The sequence below is a fragment of the Larimichthys crocea genome, chromosome VI, assembly GCF_000972845.2.
Source record: "Larimichthys crocea isolate SSNF chromosome VI, L_crocea_2.0, whole genome shotgun sequence".
NCBI classification, from domain to species: domain Eukaryota; kingdom Metazoa; phylum Chordata; class Actinopteri; family Sciaenidae; genus Larimichthys; species Larimichthys crocea.
The window spans coordinates 13,580,461-13,596,966 of NC_040016.1; the positions used below are offsets into that span (position 1 = coordinate 13,580,461).

The 16,506-nt window shown below is 39.7% G+C and overlaps 1 protein-coding gene across 1 annotated transcript in view; it reads right to left on the minus strand.

Moving 5' to 3' along the window:
* Positions 1–136: 136 nt before the first annotated feature.
* Positions 137–16,506, minus strand: part of atg7 (ATG7 autophagy related 7 homolog (S. cerevisiae)) — a 57,840-nt gene continuing 41,470 nt past the window's right edge. The window contains exon 19 of the mRNA XM_010731324.3: positions 137–1,320. Within this exon, the coding sequence (XP_010729626.2) occupies positions 1,288–1,320 (33 nt within the window). The 3' untranslated portion in view covers positions 137–1,287. The remainder of the gene's footprint in view (positions 1,321–16,506) is intronic.

Sequence of the window (16,506 nt, forward strand, 5' to 3'; positions counted from 1 at the left end):
TGGTGTGTTTGTGGTTGTGTAATGGTTAAGACAGAGATGCTTGAAAAATGGGTAAATGGGTATTGGAAAGATGCAGCTACATCGGGTGCAGGGACGGATGTAGTGTAATACACAAACATTTCACACAAACTTCAGATTTTAACAGAAATAATAAAGAGACTTTTATTGCAGTTTTTGGTGAAATACTTACAGAAGAGGAAAAAATGCAACAAAACAGTTCAGACTCCTGAGTTTAATCTCAGGTTTGACAATAAAATCTGGAGTTTTATTTTGAAATCTCAAATCTTTTTTTTTCACATTGCATCAGTCCTCTTATGTAAATATCTTAGCGGCTTTAGAAATGTACGTCATTACACTCACACAAAACATGTCAGCAGTTCAGACAGTAAGAAAAGCAACATTAACTGCACCAACACAAGCATGCGTTAACACAAGCAAACCAGAAACGCTCTTTTAGATCAGGTCGTGAAATTGTAGATTCCAGGTTGACCTCCGGTAACAGTGAACTGTTTCCACATCAGAAGCTGCTGTACAGTAACATCTGTGTGCAGGTTTCCTACCTTGAAAGCATCAAGGCTGTTTTAAGTATTAACTGTACTGCATGTATGTCCAGTAAACAGACAGAGAGACAGATGGATTTGCTGAGTAGTCAACCGTGTTTTTGTGTTTTCATAATTTATCTGAAGCTCTTTTCCAAACTGAATGAGCGAGCAGATGTAGCACGTCAACGTCTTGCCAAAGGACTCTTCAGCAAACCCGTTAAATGTGTTGATGGAGACTTGAACCTGTGAACATTCACTGAGTCCCTTAATACAAATATAGGCTGTTGTGTTTTTTCTCTTACTCCAAATACGGAGTAAATGTGACTGATTACACATCATCAAGTGACAGAAACGGGTACATACCGTCACCCTAAATACAACAGCTTCATACAACCAATGTGGACAGTGAACTTCTGATGTAACAATGATGAAAAACACATTCAGTGAACATTTTAGCTCTAAAAGCAACCTGATTCTTTTGATATATCTTATTTTTTTTACAATATTTCTGCTCTATTCTGAAGTCGACTTGAATCCAAATAAAAAATCATTTGAATTTTAAAGCTTTTCAGCTGGTTCTCTAATAATGTGCTTAGTTTTCTGATTACACGTATTTTGTCAGTGCGTCCACAAAGCTCTGGTCCCATTTTTACAAAGTAAACATGAAAAAAAAACAACAACAAAAAAATGACATGAATCAGATCGTCCAGTTCTTCAGAGGTTCATGGCGTGTTCCTCCAGTTCTTCAGATGCTCTCATCATCGCTCATATCCCAAATCTAACGAGACAAAGAAACAAAAAAGTATTTTACAGACTGAAATAAACAATGGATACAGAAGTCATTTGTAAACAATTTTTTTTCTTTTTTGTTCAGTGGAGTTTGCTCAGTGAGATGTGAGCATGCGGACCTTTAAGGTGCCCTGTGGACTTCTTTTGTAGACACACAAAACGTTATGTTTATATTCAGTTTGTGTGCAGCTTAACAAATGTGTCGAGTGTATTTCCCTACTAATAAAACACCTGCAGAGCCAATTCTTCAAATATGTTAAAATACCGCATTGTTTGCATCAACCTTTGCTAGCTTGCAGTCGTACTCGCTGCCTTTCAAGCCACATCGCAGCACTTCTTTGCACGTTACCGCCAACAACAGTAGATTAGTGGAATAGCATCAAACTGCCGTCAGAAATGAGTATTGTGTTACGTTTGTCTTAATAACTGCCCCCCAAAAAAATATCCAAGGTAAATTTTCATTATTTTGTCAAACTAATTCCAAGGTCAAGCTTAATGTCTGTGTCAGATATATGTAGTGTACTCATGTCTATGTGCAGTACACAGAGTCGTAGTGTATCGTCAACATATCAATGAGAGCTCTGTTGAGCAGTTTGAAGTTGTAAACAGACAAGTAACCAGAATTACACAGTGCAAACCTCAGTACATTGTGATACCACCCAACAACAGAGCAATATGCGCTCCGATTGTGGTTGACCACTAAGTGATCGAACCGTTGAGGCTGCACTGGTCTGATGAACTTTCATGAATGCTTGACTGAAAAAAAAAGGTGGAGACTGATAAACAGATCTCCAATTAAACAAGTAACAAAATGCACTTTGGAGAACATACTGGTGGCCTGCAGTTCTCCTTCCTTGGCTACATGCACAAATATCATTACTCACAAGCTAAAAGTTTATTTTTTATTTTTTCAAACCAGGAAATGACAGCAGCATGTGACTCTCTCTCTCTCTCTCTCTCTCTCGCTCTCACACACACACACACACACACACACATCAGAGGAACCTCCTTTTCACTACTGTGTCAGTAAACAACAGTGGCCTTCTCATGGCAGCAGATTCTTCACATTCTCTCTCTGTAAGACGTAATTCACATACCTCTAACACTGTCTGGAATGTTACACACACATGGGCTCTGAGTGTGTGCGCGCGCACACACACACACACACACACACACACACACACACACACACACACACGGTTTTGACACATACACGCTGCATTCCTTTGAATGTGCTGCTCTGCGACTCAAAAGAGCTGAAATGTGAATTCCAGTGCAACAACTGAAACTCAGTGAAAAATACAAGAAATGTCATGAACTTCAGCAGCTGAGATCTTTTTCTTGTGGCAGCACATACCAACAGAGAGTACTGCCTGCGGCACATATGTACATGTGCACATTAGGATCCTTGAGAAAAGCCATAACTAAAAAGTTCATATCTTAGTCGAAGGTGACAACTTCAGATGTCTTGTTTTGTGCAACACACAGTCCGAAAGCAAAAGACGGTCAATTAACAATTATATAAACAGCAAATATATAAAACAACATAAAAATAAATGGCCACCTTACTGACGTTTCTGCTGGTTATGTTCCTAAAAAAAAAAGAAATCTGAATAGTTGATTCGTTTTCAGCCACTTGGCTATTAATTAATTCACTAATCATTGAATCTCGAAGTGACACAACTGTATAATTGAAAATAAATGAAATTCAGATGGTTGAACTTATGAATACATATTAAATACTGACTGATAGATTTCTAAAACAATTTTTTGTACCACTTTATTGGGTCTGTAATTTTCCAAATACTTCCTACCTAGTAATTTCCATAGGAGGTTTCCTGGTCAGTGTGCATCAGCTGAACATGCATATGGAAAAGAAGGTTTCCAATAATAAATAATCGGTTTCCATTGACCCCATTTCAGGGAAATTCTCTACAATTAGGACCAAATTAGATTTTTTTTTCCTGGAAACATATTTTTTTACTGACATATTTTGCTAACATTTTGTGCTTGTGTGTCTGTATGCCTGAGAAGAGACTACAGAGAAATATATCCATCATTACAGTAACTGCTGTGCAGTAAGTGACTAAATGAACATAACACGGAGGCGAAACAGTCGATACTGAAATAACTCTTTATGCCACTTCAGATCAGAGTGCAGTGCATGTCTTCAATATTGCACATCAAGAGTAGTTTTTACTGTGACGCAGCTGGCAGGTTCATGTGAAACAATCGAAAGAGGCATACATTCATGAGAAACATAAAACCGAGTGAAACTGACTGTTTCTTTTTAAGTTCAACTTTAATGAACATTTTTTGGAGGATACACCAATTTCCTTTCTTTCCAAAAGTGTAATGAGCAGATCGATACCTCTTATTTTGTTAACTACAGAGCCAGGACGTGATTACCTTTCAAAATAACCATCCTAACGCTTCTAAAAGGTGGATCTCGTTTATTCAATCAGCATACAAACCATCATTCTAAAAACATGATGTGTGGTTTAAGGTGGAGTTATGTGCTCTAACTGTTTCTTGAACAATAGTTCATTCATCCACCCAGCACTTCTGTGCTGCGTCTCCAGATATGGCGTGGGGTTGCCAGATACAGTTTGGGAAGCACAGGTTTTAGTATAATTGAAGGCTCTCTGTACAGACGCAAACCTGGCAGCAGCCCAGGAGGTTGCACAGTCACTGCGTTTGACTGATGTTTGACCCTAAAACGCAGTGACATTTTTACATTTTTTAAAAACTTTAAAACAGAGACAGGCCTGTCCCGTCTCCTCCACCTTACTTAGCACAGATACATGAGAGTGCTACTTTTGTTCTCACCTAAAAAGCTTTTAAAGGATGCATGCTTTATATCCAGTGTAAGATTTTATTGATAGCCGGGCAAAATTTACACCTAATAGTCCAATTTACACAATTAACCAATTGGGAATGTCATTAATTCCCCTTAAAGAGTAATTACAGTGTGGAACCTATAAATATAGGACCATAATGTTTGTGGAGAAGTTGTTTCCGACAGTTAAAGGGGGAGCATCAAAACTGCTAAAACCACCTCTTGCCTCTGTGGGATCTGCAGCTAGCAACAGAAGTTATAAACAGCTGTATTGTTGTTGTTTCCACGGAGACACATCATTCATTTATAGTTTCTTTTTCCTTTTTGTTATTTGAATTCCATTTCAGCACTGATGTTTTTGGCCCGTTTCTCACTTTGGCTTTGTTGAGGTGTTAGTCAGACACATGCACATGTATGTGCGTCCATGTTCACCAGGGAGGTACTGTAGAAGCGCTCATGTGACCAAAAATCAAACTCAAAGTGCTGTTCTGTGTTATATTCACACTGCTTTTTCAATTTTTGTAACTTCAGGAGGCCTTTTTCAGACTGTGGTTGCAGGACAGTGTGGAGAATGAGGGACAAATTCATATCAAAGCTGGACGTTCAGCATTTCTGCTCCACTGCTGCTGGGGAGCGAGCATCAAAAGGACAGCAAGCAAAGAGCTCTTTGAAACGGAGCGACACTGGAGCCCCTCTCTGGATGGCTGCCATGCCGCACTGATGGCGTGTGTGTGTGTGTTTCTGTGTGTGTTTTGAGAAATCTTTTGTGCAAAATAAAAGAGAGAGAGAGGGGGGAGGAGAAAGGAGGCAATCTGAAGGGGGGAGAGACCTTATGTAACATGAATAGCTCCGGCACTGAAGCCAACAACTTTACTACACTCTTTCAAGCAAAGCAAAGCTGAGTATTTGGAATGTTTTCGCAACCATTTACCTCTGTTGCTGCAATGCATGAACTGATTTCGGCAAAGCAGAGATCAGAATAAATTACTTCAGTCCAATTAGAGAGATTAGTGGAATCAGTGATTTTCTTTAAAAAAAAAAAAATTTAAAGGCTTTTTGAACCTTTATTTTGAAAAGGACAGCTGAAGAGTGACAGGAAGGCAGGGACAGACATGCAGCAAAGGGCCACAAGTTGAACTCAAACACTGGGCAGCTGCAGCAAGGCATGGGCCTCTGCACATGGGGCACACCCCGAAACAATAATTTAATAAGTTAATAAGTTAACACAACAATTTAAAATTGATTAGTTGATGAAATAATGTCCTTTTCCACTTTTTCCAATGTGAAAAGTTCATGCTTTTTTGTTTCATATGATTATAAATTTGATATATTTGATTCCATCAACTGCATGCTTGCTGAACAGTCCGATTATAGTTGAGCAAACTCAACTGGACACGTCGAGCTTTTGAAGAGGTGTGCATAGGGCTGTAGTAAATGTGTTTGGAGAGTATCATCTCTTTTTGAACCTCTCCCAAAGCGAACAAGGATAAGAGAGATTTCAAGTTGACAAACTTTTTGGAGTCTGTATGATTGAGATAGTCATTCAAAGAATCACCAAATGCAGTAACAAAGAAACTAACTGTTAGTTGCACCCATTGCTTGTCCTAACTGGCTGACCCCAACACCATTTACACAAACACACACACACACACACACACACACATACACACACCATGACAACACCTCAAAGGGATTGGCAGCAACACAATCAGCGACCCCATCGTTCACTTTGAAGCAGCCTTATCGCTGCAGGACCTCGAGTGACTGCAGGTTCAAAATAAGGATTTCTGGATGTTTCATAAAGTCCTACAGTAAGCTGCATGTAATCATTGTGTGAATGTGTTTGTAATCAGTTGGGCCGCGGCTGATACGACAACTATAATCCAGGCTAGTTGTTGAAACAAGGCTGGGATCTGATCAGATAGAGGAGGTTTTAGCTGGAAGCTGAAACCGGTGCAGTCACAGCCAATTCTCTGCTGCAGCTGACTATTGTTCTCACAAAAATACAACACACGCATCAACATGAGGGTCTGAAATATTTACCACTGCTTTATATTTACTGTCCAGCATCACAATTTATTAAGGCACCAACTTTTCAGTCCACTGTGATGATATTTTTCTTAGGCAGACGGCTCAGGTTTGCTTTTTTTTCTTAACGTGAGCGGATTCAAAACACCAAGCCGACTTACAGGAATACATCCTACAGTAAGTGCGGGTGGCCCCAGTGGGAATCCAACCTCTAAAGCCATTTAACTAGGCAGCGCTACACAACCACTGATGGGCTTTGATATTAAACACACATCTGCTTTACATATTAGAACTGACACCAAAGCACAAAGCGCAAAGTCAAGCTTTCATCATGGAGACTGGCTCTGTCTGATATGCAATTAGTGGACCACACAGAGTGACGTGGTTTATGGCTGCTGGATTCAACAGGGACTGTGTGTGCTGCTGGTTGAGGAGGAAAAATAAGAACTAACTGCTACTCTACTAAATCTCCTGTTTCATCTACGTGATCTTGGGAAGTTTACATGAAGTTTTACACATCTTAAAACCACTGTGCGGGCTGTGACTGATATCTGTCGTTACAAAGTGTGTGAGACACGTCGTCACTTCACGGCTCCCCGGAGAGATGCTGAAATTTTTCACACATGGAAACATTGCTGGCTTCGTCTGTCATTGTTAAGGTGATGGCAGACACTATTATTCAGTCATGACAGGACATTTACAGAAAAGAAAAGAACAATGTGTCACCTGCTACCGAGCTGCAAATGTTTTCAGTTCTCACTAACACTTGAAACTTATTTCACCACTGTAGTCTTTCACGGCAGCCCAAATGACACTTAAAAAAAAAAAAGAATCATTACATTGACGTCATTTTTACATCTTATTCTATAAGCCTTCAATACAGACTCATGCCACATTGGAAGTGTTATAGATTTACTCGACGTGGAAATGCTGACGTTCGTCTCTTCATTTAGCACTACAGTGATTAAAGCTGCCCATTGATCTTTTATAACACAAACTCATATTCAGTATCAATAAATGTGTTCAATACCTAAGAGATTACACATGTAATTCATGGATTATAATTGAAATGTTTACAGTTAAATATTAACATGGTGTTTTTAACTAATGTTGCAAATAGTATCACACCACAGCTCTAAGAAGATCTTTGATCTATGAATTAAACCAGAGGCATCCATCAGCCCGCAGAAACATCGGTAATGGCCAATTAGTTCAAACTTCACAAAGGGGTGTCGGTCATGGAAATTCTCGTTTCCTCTAACAAATGATCCATCATCTGCTGGCCAGGAGGATGTGTTTGATGATTTATGTTGATGAAAGAGAGAGGAGGGGGTGCGTCCCCTTTCATCCCCTCTCATAATGCCCCTTGAGGGCAGGTTTTACATCCAGCAGGGGGGAGGAAGACCCACACAGCTACAATCAAAGAGAGATGAACTTGTTGGGAAGTCAATACAATGAGTGAATACACTCGTTTTGAAATGCTCGGAACATCCACGTCCCTTTACATCACTGTACACGCTTGGAAAAGTTTCTTTCTCCATCTCTTTTTTTCCTCCACAGCTCCCTTCTTTTTCCTCTTATCCCTTTTTCGGTTTCTTTCCCTCTGCCTTGGCTAACCGCAATCCACTCATCATGGAGACACTCACAATACCTAAAAAAAAAAAACACACTGAACGGACTGGAAATTACCTAAACAAAACAATAGCAGGTGTGTGTGTGTGTGTTTATGTATTAATGTCATGGTGGAAAAATTGTTTTGAAAACCACGGGTGACATGTCCACTCATCCGCAGAGGCACTTACACAGAAACACGCACGCAAACACACAACCCATAGGTTCATGGTGGATGATGTAAATAATGTAGTTCGGGTGTAGCCTTTCTGAGGATTCAGTTTCCAGTATGGAGGAGTAGTCAGCTGTGAAACGGTAGGCACTTTGAAGTACAAAAGAGGTGATAAGGTCTACAATCACCTGAGGGAACCAACTTTATCTGGTTTAACTGGAACCTGAGCCTTTAACTGGGATAAAGAAGAGAAGAAAAACTGGAGGCCTAACTGGACGCTTAATTCAAACTATGTAATGGTGTGTGAAAAAAAGGTAGACGAAAAAGCCAGAGTTTGAGTTTTATCTATTGAATGTGAGCTCAGAGGATTACAGCAGGCCTTTCACTTGAAATTAGATTTGTTGAAAATTATGCCACTTTGACATTTTCATGTGGCAGACACTGTTTCCATGGAGATTTCCCTTTTCTGTTTGAATAAAATATCAACAATGTTTAGAACCTACAACAGATATTCAAGGTTCCCAGAGGATGAATTTCTGATGAATCTGACACTCCTGACTTTTCCTCAAGAGCAACCAAGAGGTCAAAGTTTATAATTATTCACTGAAACATCTCAACTACTTAATGGACTGGCACCACATTTTGTACAAACATTTGTGGTTCCCTGATGAAGTACCCTAATGACTTTAGTGATCCCCTGACTTCTTATCTTATCATTAACTAGGCTTTAGATGGATTGCCATACAATTTGGTACACACATTCTCTGTCTGCATCAAACTCTTTTGATGGCTTTAGAAAACAGAGATATTTAACATTCTTAAGTCTTTGCGGGTTGCAAAACAGGCTGGCAGTAAGTCTGTTTAAAGTCCCTAGTTATTCAGGAGTCTACCACTTTTAATCTGTTGTTGCTCATGCACAATCTATAGGAAAATGTGTCTGGAAATGCAATTGGATGAATAAATATTCAGACTTAATCTTGGTCTGGGAAGACAGTTTGTCATGTTCTTGTAAAAAAGATTAGCTAGGATTAAAAGTGTTAAACCTTATTTTGTCTGAGTCTCCTCTTCCAGTAACACACTTAAGAGATCACACACACATACAACCATATGCAGCAAATGTAAACAAACACAGATGCTAATGATCACATGTGCATACCCACTTTCAGCAGAGAAAATGACCTCATGTGGCCCAACGTAACTCCAACTGCTGCTGCAGCATGCTGCATTCCCGGCTACATTCCTGACTTCCCCACAGGCATTCCTGCACAATGTGGCGGGAATCTGCAGTGTGTTGGTTTTCACCAGCACAGAAGTGGTTTAAAAGTAGAGTGAAAAGGTAAAAGGTCAAATCCCCTACAAAGTCAGGAAAATATGAGAGGCTGTGACCTGAGTGCCTGTGTCTTATAGTGAAGGTGAGATGGAAAAAGTGAGACGCAGCAAGATAGAGGAAAATACCAAAACAAATCCTGGGAATGAGAGCTTAGTATTCAACATCAAAGGAAAAAATAACTTTCTTAGTCAGGTGTTCTTCCACCATAAGCTGCTAAAACAGCTTTGAGGCAAATTGGCCCTACTTCCCAAAACTGAAATGTTTTCATGATGCTGGTGAAGAGTAGTGCATCACAGCAGCCCAAAATATCTCATAGGTGTTCAACTGGGCTGAGATCTTGTAGCCACAACAAACAACATTCACACATTTTCATCTCAATCCCTCCACATTTGTTGTACTCATTTACTTTTTAATTTCTCACTTGTCTGTCTTCAAATTGCAAAGCACCAGGCACTCACACATTTACAGTATTAAAACAACATGTAAAAGTACGATGACCTCTCCAATCTGACAGCGAGAGGGCTGCATAAGGTCAATTCTTTTTATTTAAAAAATTGCTGGGAAAAGTTTGCCACACATTCGCACTTGTCCTGATTTGGATTCTGGGTGGTACATTCAAATGATTGAAACAAGCTACGTCCAGTCTGAGGTTGGTTGGGCAACGTTGTCTTGAGCTGAGCTTTTAATTGTGTAGCTCATAAAAATAAACACGTAGCTTTAATCCCAAATAAACCAGGCAACAAAATGCTAGCAGATGCTTATCTTATATGTAAAATATGTAGTTTAATGGAGTGTGTTCAGTAAATATAATACATAAATATTAGTCCAACAAAAGCATGTTGATGGTGGATCAACCAGATTTATAAATATTGTCTGTTACAATATAACAAGTCTTTGCTATGTGTTGAAGGTGGAAATTTATGGTGCAATGTTGATGAAGTTATAATGTGATTCTAACATATAATTCTCATTACCGATGGAAATGAAGCTGTTTTAACTTTATTTGATGCTAGTTTCACAGGATTTTCTCATCGAAGGAGATAGCAGGGGACCTCCCAGAGGGGGCTATGATCACTCACAAATGACTTGCTCCTTTTGTTTTTATGAATGGAAATCCCACCCAAGAAACCAATTTTCTTTGATGACTACCACCACAACAACAACTGTGTTTAAAACAAACACTTGTGGTTTATTTCATCTCACTGCACATCTTACAGTTACCAGCAGTGTTTTGATCTGAAGTACATGCTGTCTCTAATCCATAAATTGCCTTTAATATGACTAATCTGTAAAATATTCCCATAGCGATAACTTTTAGGTGACAGAGTCCATGTGAGGAGGGCCGTCGTGTTCTCTTTGTCCACTCATTACCACTTAAGGCTATCCAAAGCAATCCAACAGTAAAAACACTACTACTACTACTGAAGGACTCTAAAGCCTTCTGTTTAATAAAGTCATGTCTCCAGGCAGCATATACAATTCCACACAATAAGAAGAGCTGTGGCTAATATCGCTTGGCAGTAAAAACACTAATGTGATAAAGCAGTTCCAGATGAAAGACATTAGGACTGTCTGATTCAGAATTGGAAGCTGTAGGTGTGTCTGTCGGAAATGGAGGGAGTCACTTAAACTGGGAATAGACCCTAAGATTGTTTGAACAACTGTTTCCACCAACAAATACAGTTTGACAGTCAGAAAGGGGAAGGTATTGAACAACACAGACTGAACGCATATCTTAGCAACAACTGAGATTTCACAAGGACTGTAACTCTTAAAATATAATTGTCGAAGCCGCATGGGAAATGCTCTTGTATGCGGTTCAGTAAGCATAATGTGTGTCCTCGCCTGAAGGGCAGTCTCTCTATTGTCTCAGCAATCAAACTATGACACAAGTGATCCAGTAAATCCTGAAATTACACTTTATGTTTCTGTTCCTGCCAAAAAAAAACCCCATTGTAATCTGAGTAAAACTCGAGCCTCAATAACGCAAACCTCTATATAACACAGTAGCTCGTCATGTGGTGTCACATGGTCACTTTGTGCTTCCATTTCCTGTAGTGATCCTCTATGTTCTCTCTGGTGTCCTTGTTCCAGGCGTACAGGTCTCAAGGGGAACACAGTGAACAGGCTGATTATGCCCCTCTGTGTGTTTGTATATATGTGCGTAACTGTGTGTGTGTGTGTGTGTGTGTGTGTGTATGGATACACGTTCTGCCCACTGAGATTTGAGACAGGAAGAGGAAGAGGAGATGGGTGGGGACAGGAAGAGGAGGGGCACCTACTAACCTAACCTGCCTTCTCACCAGCACATGTCCAACCCATACACACACATTTGACACTAAAGCCTTTGTATGAATCACAAAAAGTGTGTGATCACACATTATGGCACTACAGACTTGTGTGGTAGGTTCCACGTAATACACACCTGTTTGTCCCATAGCTTAAAATAATTAAACATCAGCTGTTTCTTATTAAAACCTTCCTAATTACAGACCACATAACAGGTATTGATTGTGGTGTTGAATAAAGTGCTGCCAGCATAGAAAATGTGAATCACTGACCTAAAAAGAATTGAACCCTGCTTTCATTTATGGTTGATATAGGCACACGTGTGAGCATGGCATGACGTTGGAGATCATTTTTAGTTAATCTGAACTGCCTTAGCGAAGGCCATTTTAATTAAATACGGGTATATCAAAGAATATTTTCAGATATTTCCTGAAAGACTTTAGTGTTGCACTCAAAAATAGTTTTTTATCAAGAATGGGAAAAAAAAGGTGGCTCCCATTTCACCCCCACACGCTGACCAATCATGTCTAGAAGTGTGTGTGAATGTTGGATCGTCGACAGAGGTGAAACAAACACATTCTTCACTAATCAGACATCGCAGGTGTCAGGGGAGTGTCTGCTGGCTCGTTATGGCCACCCAAAAACACTAATATAGTACTGACTAAAGACTCTTGAAAGGCCATTAAGTGAGTTCATTTAAATTTTCAATTCTGTGAGAAAACCAAAATCAGCAATATATTCGTCAGTCCCTCAAAACTTCCCTTCCCTCTCTGTGGCTTTCAGACTCAAGCACATTGGTTTCTACTCAAGACGTAAATCTTCGAGGACACTTTACAAACATACAAAAAATGTCTTCAAATTGTTGAACACTGTTGTTTTTTTAGCAAATATTACTCAAACTAGAGTAAATACTTTATTATTTGGGGACTATTTTTAGCTGTGTATTAATACACCTTTGTTATGAAGGAACATATCACTTAATTCATTGGTATTTAAACAACAATAGACTAAGATGAATAAGATATATCGGGCTTTGGCTACACAAACTATACTTAAAAAAAAAGAGAGAGGGCAGATAAGGATAACTGTCAGAAGAGAAAAGGCAGATAAAGCCTGAGAGGGGGTAAAAGTTTGAATATACAGGTGTAGAAAAGAGACATCAGAAAGTGAAGGGTGACACGGGTGGGAGTGAAAGTGGTTTGACACTGATTAAGAGAGGAAAGAGATGGTTTAGAGGAGCTCTGGTGGGAACAGAGTTAGCTTGTAGGTCCCAGCTGAGGTCACGTCCCTTGGCTGTGTTTTCATAAACTCTTGGGTCTCGGGGTAATCAAACAAAGCACCGGCCCAGATAGCAAACCTTGGAACCGGATCTCAAAACAGAGAGACGACAAACTAGGAAGTGATGCAGCATCCACCTTTTCCGTGCGCATCCCATTTCCTAATGAAGGGCAGACGCCCGCTCCTCTTCCCTGTTTTTTTTTTTCGTTTCTTTTTACTTTATGTCGGTCAAACTCTGCTGCCACCACCACCTCCCCTTTCTCCCTCTTTTCTCTCAGTCATAAAGGCCAGCTACAACAACAAATGGAGTCTCTCTCAGCTGGGTGTGGTGGCCTGTGGAGCAACAGCTGGGTCCTGTTGTTTCTCCTGAGACACCGACTGACTGCTCGCCCTCTTTTTCAGGACAACTCTCCCTCCATGTCCTTAACTTTTTCTTAAATATTTAGCCACATTCTCAAGACTGCGGTCCTCTTTAGTCACAACTCTTATCTGCCTTTCTTTGAACTGTTCACTGATTTTCTGAGAATGAATCCCTCCCTGCTCTTAAACTTTTTGTCAAACAACTGACATATAGCCAAACTCTCCTGCATCCTCTTCCCTCTTAAAACGTTTTAAATCTCGCTCTCTGCTTTTCTGTTCTTTCTCTCACTTAATCTGTCAGTCCCCATCTCCCTCTTCCTTTCCTTTCTCTCTTCCTCTCTCCCACTATATCCCCCCCCGGTCCCCATTTCCCTCTGACACATTTCCTGTATACTGCACTGGAGAAGGTTATCAACACAGTTTCTGAGTCATACTAGTTTCATAACACCCTGAGTTTCTCCTACATGTATATAATTCTTTATATCACAATGCTGTGAAATACATTTAAAATAAAAGTCCTTTTTACAGTTTTTCCATTTAGTTCTGTTGCCTCTGGTGAGGCATTAGTGTGTGCATGTGTATGTGTGCAACCAGTATAAACTTCACCTAATGAACCGTTTTGAGCGTGCAACTAACCAAATGGCAATAACAGATCAACTTCAGAGGCTGTGTGTATGTGTGTGTTTCCAGTTCAGACCTGCCCTAGGTTTAATTAGAACTGTGAGTCAAAGCCAGCTGACGTGTGGTCAGAGGACCAATCAAACACCAGTAGGGCCCCATGGGCACATGCACAAACACGGGCAAGACACAGACACTTGACACCATTTTAAGTGAATAGAAATCATGAAATTGTTCTCTTTCGTTCTGTTTTCATTCAAATTAGCCCATCTTTATGAAGAAACGAGCCCTGACACACACACACACACACAGAGAGTTTACAGGAGAAAAAGAAGGCAAAGTGCCCAGTAAACCGCAGTCAGGCAATCTTTTGATCCGATGCTAAGAACACCAGACATTCAAAGTCTTTCATTACAAAGACTTCTTTTCTTTGTGAATCAATCACTGACAACAACCTCATCTTTACTGAACGGATCTACGTTTTAACACTTCAGAGACGGCAACTGTGACAAATCATTTTGGAAAAACAGTTAATCAAGCAAACCAAAACTATTGACAGCAAGGGGGGAAAAAAAGTACAGCGACATCAGCTTTTAGACTTCATACTGGCCACACTGGGAACTCTGAGGCTCAGTAGGCTACACACAGATGTTCCAGAAGAGTAAATAATGACACTGGTTTTGTTACATTTTCCTATGGCTTCAGTAATGAGCATAAGATGACATGCAGTTTAGCTTAACTCAAGTAAGCCATTAAAGAAATGATTTAGTCCTTAAATGAAAATTAGGTCAGAGGAAATTATGCCAGTCACAGACGTGTATGTACATGAGCAAAAGTCTTAGCTAGTCAGGAAAACGGCGGAACAGACACGCAAATGGAAACATGCGAATTTATATATACACATACATGTGTACATGTAGGATTTCTGTCTGTGTGAGTAATTATCTGAACCAGAGGCTTGATGCTATCACCGTCTTCCATGTGCTCGACAGAACAGTATCAGGGGAAAAAAGATAAGAACAGGCATTGTGGCCAGATGTAAGGTGTGTGTGTGCGTGCATTACAGTCTTTTTCAGGCCAGAGCTCCAGGGCAGATTACCTGTGACCAGCCAGGCAGGCTAGAACCAGGAGATATAAGATTCAGACATGCACATGCAGGCATTGACATGCGCACACACATAGATACAGAAACCAGCTCTTATCTCTGTCTTTGATGCAGCTGGACTGTTTTTCTGTATCAAAGATTATCTAGGAACAGAAGAATAAAGAGTCCTGCACTCGGAAGGGATTCATGAAAATGCTTCAGCTGAGTTTTAGTTTCATGACATACAGTCATGAAAATGTAAAACCTACTTTAGTTTGGGAGCATGAGAAGTTGTGTATAAGCACTCCCGCAAAGATGAAAACGGGGACAAATAATTGACATACACTTATTATTACATGCTCTGTGCTCAGCTGAGTCTTAAATATATCAAGGGAAGTGTTAGTTTGCAGAGTTTATGAAACAATAGAGCATTGACAGGACACAATGTGTGTACTGATAACATTCCCTTCCTGGGATTTCAATGAAATGATTTATCAGCTCCTCAACAGTATACAGAGGGATACAGGTGGCACACTTCAACCTCAACGATAAAATCAGTCAAGTAAACATTCTTGAAATTCACCAAACGTCTTTAAATTGTCTTTTAAATGTCTAACAGTAATGGAAGATGGGATGTGTGTTATGCTACCTTCAACTGGGACTCATAATGTCTTTGTACACCTTCGTACACAGTGTGCTGAGTTAAAAAAATAAATTAAACACAGTACAGTTATCATAAATAGGGAAATAAGCTATAGAGACCAAAACAGTCTTTTGTACCAGACTGTAAACATGTTTATTTCTGCTGTGAAGTAAGACATTTTAATATCAGGGTTTATGGTGACTTGTTCTGTAGCCAGCCTCAAGTGACCATTTGAGGAACTGCAGTTTTGACACTTCCACACTGGCTGTGCTTCATAGCCATGTAAAAAAAAATATGCAGCTTTGTTTCACTCGTAGGGTTACAGAACGATAAAGCCTAAACTGGCTGGACAGGAGATCATCCTGCTGGCATTGGTCAATTAAATGTTATGCCGATGTACATTCTAGGTAAATTATAAATTATTTTGTATTGTGCACACAGTGTTTCTACCATTTACCTGGAGGCCATTGAGGCTGTGCATAAAATGACTGAACTCATCAACTGAGACCTTGCATTTTTTTTAGCACAAAACCTAGTACATCAAGAAAAGCAGGTTGTTAGACTATAAAAAAAAGGATGTCATTTTGTTCCCTTTTCAAAAATAGTGAATGATTTTGTATTGTGATTCAGTGCCATGCTAAGTACAAGAAAATGACAGACGAACATAATTAAAAAAAAGTCCACAGACTTTGACATTTTGTGAAACAGCAACCATGTGATTAGTTTAGCTTTTATATCATAATGTCTATGCTAAACAATGGATTTTCATATTGAGCTGTATACTTAAACCCCTGTAGAAAACGATCCCCATGATGAGTGAGTGGGGAGTCCTTTCTAAAAGTGCAATGCTGACACAGATACAGAAATAGTCATCAAAAGCTACCGAAGAGGAAGAAGAGTAGGAGCTAAACAGGGACGACTAG